This window comes from Gekko japonicus, unplaced genomic scaffold, assembly GCF_001447785.1.
Source record: "Gekko japonicus isolate JY-2015 unplaced genomic scaffold, Gekko_japonicus_V1.1 scaffold2676, whole genome shotgun sequence".
In the NCBI taxonomy this organism is placed as follows: domain Eukaryota; kingdom Metazoa; phylum Chordata; class Lepidosauria; order Squamata; family Gekkonidae; genus Gekko; species Gekko japonicus.
The window spans coordinates 89185-93375 of NW_015169260.1; the positions used below are offsets into that span (position 1 = coordinate 89185).

General features: G+C 46.4%; 1 protein-coding gene across 1 annotated transcript in view; it reads right to left on the reverse strand.

The window, feature by feature from the left end:
- Nucleotides 1-1659: 1659 nt before the first annotated feature.
- The window catches only part of LOC107114916 (cytochrome P450 1A5-like), a 7534-nt gene continuing 5002 nt past the window's right edge, over nucleotides 1660-4191 (reverse strand). The window contains exons 5-6 of the mRNA XM_015416523.1: nucleotides 3983-4069; nucleotides 1660-1966 (exon numbers count right to left, since the gene is read on the reverse strand). Of these exons, the coding sequence (XP_015272009.1) occupies nucleotides 1660-1966; nucleotides 3983-4069 (394 nt within the window). The remainder of the gene's footprint in view (nucleotides 1967-3982; nucleotides 4070-4191) is intronic.

Consider the following 4191-nt stretch of genomic DNA (forward strand, 5'->3'; position numbering starts at 1 on the left):
AAAGTCGTCATGCCAGCGACTTCCAGATGAGATTCTGATATTTGGTCAAACACTCTATGGTAAACCTGGCTTCTACCGTAAAGGTTCTGCCCAAATACCAGAGCACGGCCCAGAACTTGCTGGTGTGATGATATCACTTCCTGTGTGACACCTCTGTGATGCTTTTTTCTTCTAAAACAACAAAGCAGTCTGCTCTTCCTCTGCCCTTCTTGATACCTCTTAATCACATTTTCCTCCTCACTTTTTATTTCCCTCACAACAACCCTGCAAGGTGGGTTCGCCAGAGAGAGAATTATTGGCTGAGAGTCACCCAGGGAAGACCAAAGCTTATAGGCACCATGTTTGGATCTGACAGCTATCTTTTAAAATTAATTTTTTTGGCATGCAGTTCCATAGGCCCATTTCAGGTCAGCAAAACAGTGCTGGCGTATCATAGTCCCCCTTCCCTCTGCCCCATTCTCCAGATATCGATCAGGCCCCAGCAGATCTAAGCTTAACCAGTACAGAACTTGCAGCCTATATCTGTTTTAGCCTTGAGCAGGGATCTGAACCTGGATTTCTCCAGTTCTAATCTGCCACTCGAACCACTGAGCCACAGTGAAATTGCATCTCCTTTGACAGAAAGACATCCAGTTTGGCTGAAGAGGAAAGCAGGAATATGATGGATGCTTTTAAGGGTGTGAAGAAATTGTTTTTTCCCCTTTCCTGGAAGGTTTGAAATGAGCCAAACCTCCACCTTGCATTTTGACAGTCCCCCCCCCCCGGGCAAAGAACAGGCAAGGGAAGGAGGAATTGCTTTCCAGAGGCAACTATGCTCACCTTCATTGACATGCTAATGGATCTAGAAAGATAATGGGTGGGTGAAGTTCTCCCCCCTTCTTCAAGCAGGGAACAGAGATTTGGAGGATTTTAGGCTAGCGAGGCTCCAGGGATAATCTCCAGGAAGAAACTCCAGGAAGTGCCTCTTTCACCTCAAGTGCTGGAGCAAGCTTCAAGGTAATGGTACTTTGTAGGGATTTGTACATACCTAAGCTAAAGGGGCCTGTCCTATTTTAACATCTGATAGGGCATGTATAGTGAGAGGGACTGAGGATTTGCATTTTACCTATTTCTTTTGGCGTCCCATGCTCAATTTGCTCAATTTGGTGTGGTCCTAAAAGTATGTTTATGAACCTTTTCTTTTTAATAAATGCTTTATAACTTTGGATGCTGGTAAGAGGTTCTCTGTACCACATAGACCTCCACCGTCTTGGACACGCTATTTTAGGAGTGCCAAGTGGAAAGCAGACAGTTTGCAAGTGGCTATTCCTCCAGGGGTGCACAGGGCAGTAAATTGTCCCCGTGGTGACCCAGCACTGGGCAGCGGGAGACACAGAGGAAAGGTCTCAGATCTTAGAAGGGAAGCTGGGAGTCCTGCCCTTCCGAGCGGGCAGTCCCTTATAAAGGTCAGGTGGTGGTGGTGATGGGCTACCCAAGAGTGGAATGAAAGCCTATTCAGGGAATTGGGAACCCCTTGGAGGGCAAGGTGGGATAGGGTCTACCAGCCAGAGCAGACCCATTCCGCCGCAAAGAGAAAAAGAAAGCACTGCACAGTCAGGAACATGCAGGAGTGTATATGTGTCACAATGTCCTTTTATCTCAATAACCAGACTTTGCAATTCATTCGGCAGGCCTCTTTGGGGAGCGCTTGGTCACTCGGTAGTGCTCACATCTCGCAAGCTTCATGACCAGCCCATAGCGAGGGGTCATGTCCACTTTGACCCCATCTTGGACTGAGATCTGGAGCTCCTGTAGCAGAGTGGTCAGGAAGAGGAAGACTTCCGATCGGCCGATCATCTCCCCGACGCATCTCCTCTTGCCCAAACCAAATACCAACACCTTCTCGCACTCGTCTCTGTTAACTTCCTTCCCGTTGTCAGTAAGGAAACGCTCTGGTTTGAAGACAGAAGGATCTTTCCAAAGGTCCCTGGAAAACAAGTATGTTTTTACTTCCTTGCTTCTTTGAAGATATTTGTTTCAAAGCCTGGCAACCCTTTGACTATATTTACTAGCCATTTATCCATCCTATTTTATGTACCGATGCATTCCTTTTGTTCTGTATCTCAAGTGATCTGAGCAGACGGAACGTCAAAAATGAAATCTGCACAAATGATAAAATCCATACCATCTAATTGAACATATGAACATATGAAGCTGTCTTATACTGAATCAGACCACTGCATCCGTCACTGTTAGTATTGTCTGCTGCCTTAAACTGGATAGCCCAGGCTAGCCCGATTTCGTCAGATCTCGGAAGCGAAGCAGGGTCGGCCCTGGCTAGTATTTGGAAGGGCGACCTCCAGGGGTCATTTCCTACAGGAGCGCACAGGAGTGGAGCTCCGGCAGTAAAGAGCCCAGGGGGCGGGCACATGCAACAAGTCCCACCCCCTGCTCCCAGCAGCCCTCAGTCAGAGCAAGAAGCAGCCAAGTAAGCTGCAGAGCCCCCCCCGACCCCCCCGGTCCAAAACAGTCCAGTGGCACCTTTAAGACCAAGTTTTATTCAGGTACAAGCTCTCCCTCCTCTGCGAGGACAGATCTGTACATCCCCCCCCAATAGCTACCAATCCAAAACAGTCCAGTGACACCTGAGCGGTGGGTGTTGCCTTCTGACACACTTCCGCTGATGTCAGGGGGTGTGGCATATGCAAATAAATTATGCTAATGAGTTATGCTAATGAGCTCCTGCACCTCTTTTTCTACAAAATAACCCCTGGCGACCTCCAAGAAATACCAGGGTCGTGACGCAGAGGCAGGCAATGGCAAGCCACCTCTGAAACTCCTCTTGCCTTAAAACAAAGTCTAGCTCGCCACCTAGTGGTGCATAACGCCAAAAGAGCTAGAACTTCTGGCTGCCAGACTATCTTACGATCTCATGGCTATTCACACACACTGCCATACAATAATTAATTACTTAGTATTGTCTGCTCGAACTGGCAGCAGCTCTCCAGAGTCTCAAGCAGGGGTCTTTCACATCACCTGCTGACTGGTCCTTTGAACTGGAGATGCTGGGGATTGAACTAGTAATCTTCTGCATGCAATTGATTTATTTACTTCAGTTTTACCCCAACGGGGACCCAAAGGGGCTTACAACATTCTCCCAATTTTATCCTTACAACAACAACCCTGTGAGGTAGGTGAGGCTCAGAGTGTGTGACTGGCCCAAGGTCTCCATGCAAGCTTCCATGGTAGTGTAGGGACTTGAACCCGGATCTTTGAGATCCTAGCCCAATGCTTTAACCAATAATTTCTAGCCCCTAATTCCCAAGTAGATAAATAGGTACCACTTCAGTGAGAAGGTAACAGCGTTCCGTGCGCCTTGGTGTTTACTCATGCCGGCCATATCACCAATCCTAGACTACCTGAAGCCGCAAGCTGTGATTCCTGCTACGGCCGATAATTTGGACCTGATAAATCTCTGATTAGCCTCATTTTAGGTCTACAGTCTGTTCTGTGGAGTGTAGTTATAGTAATTTATTGAGTTAGATCCTTGTTGTTTTATAAAGTAGTTTATATGAACCTTTTTTTAATTATGGGGGGGTGAGGGGAACCCAGGGGATTGTTGAAGTCATTTTTAATGTAAATTTTTCATATTTTTAAATTTTAAAAAAATGCCGGCCATATGACCACGGAAATGTATTCGGACAGCGCTGGCTCTTCGGCTTGGAAACGGAGATGAGCACCGCAACCCTAGAGTCGGATTCGACTGGCTTTCGAGCAAGGGGAAACCTTTACCTTTGTTTCCCAACCAAAATTTGAAAAAGCTCAGATTTTGCCATTTGTAATCCACCCTGAATCTCTGCAAGGAAAGCTGAGCTAGAAATGAAGTCAGACAAGTAAAACAAAATCAGAAAGGATGCTGCAGTTAAAGATAATATGGTTCAGACAGACGTAATTCTGGGAGCATCCCAGGACTTTGTCAGTAGAAGGTTTTGGAGATACTCACTCATTGTGGTTCACTTGCCACTGGTTGACAAAGACGCACATATCCTTTGGGATAAAGTAGCCATTCAAGGCGGTGTCTCTGGTTGTGCTAGAAACAGAAAGCAAATTCGCTCCTTTTAAAAGCCTGCGTGATGACAAGAAGAAGAAGAAGAAATAGAAGAAGAAGAAGAAGAAGAAGAAGAAGAAGAAGAAGAAGAAGAAGAAGAAGAA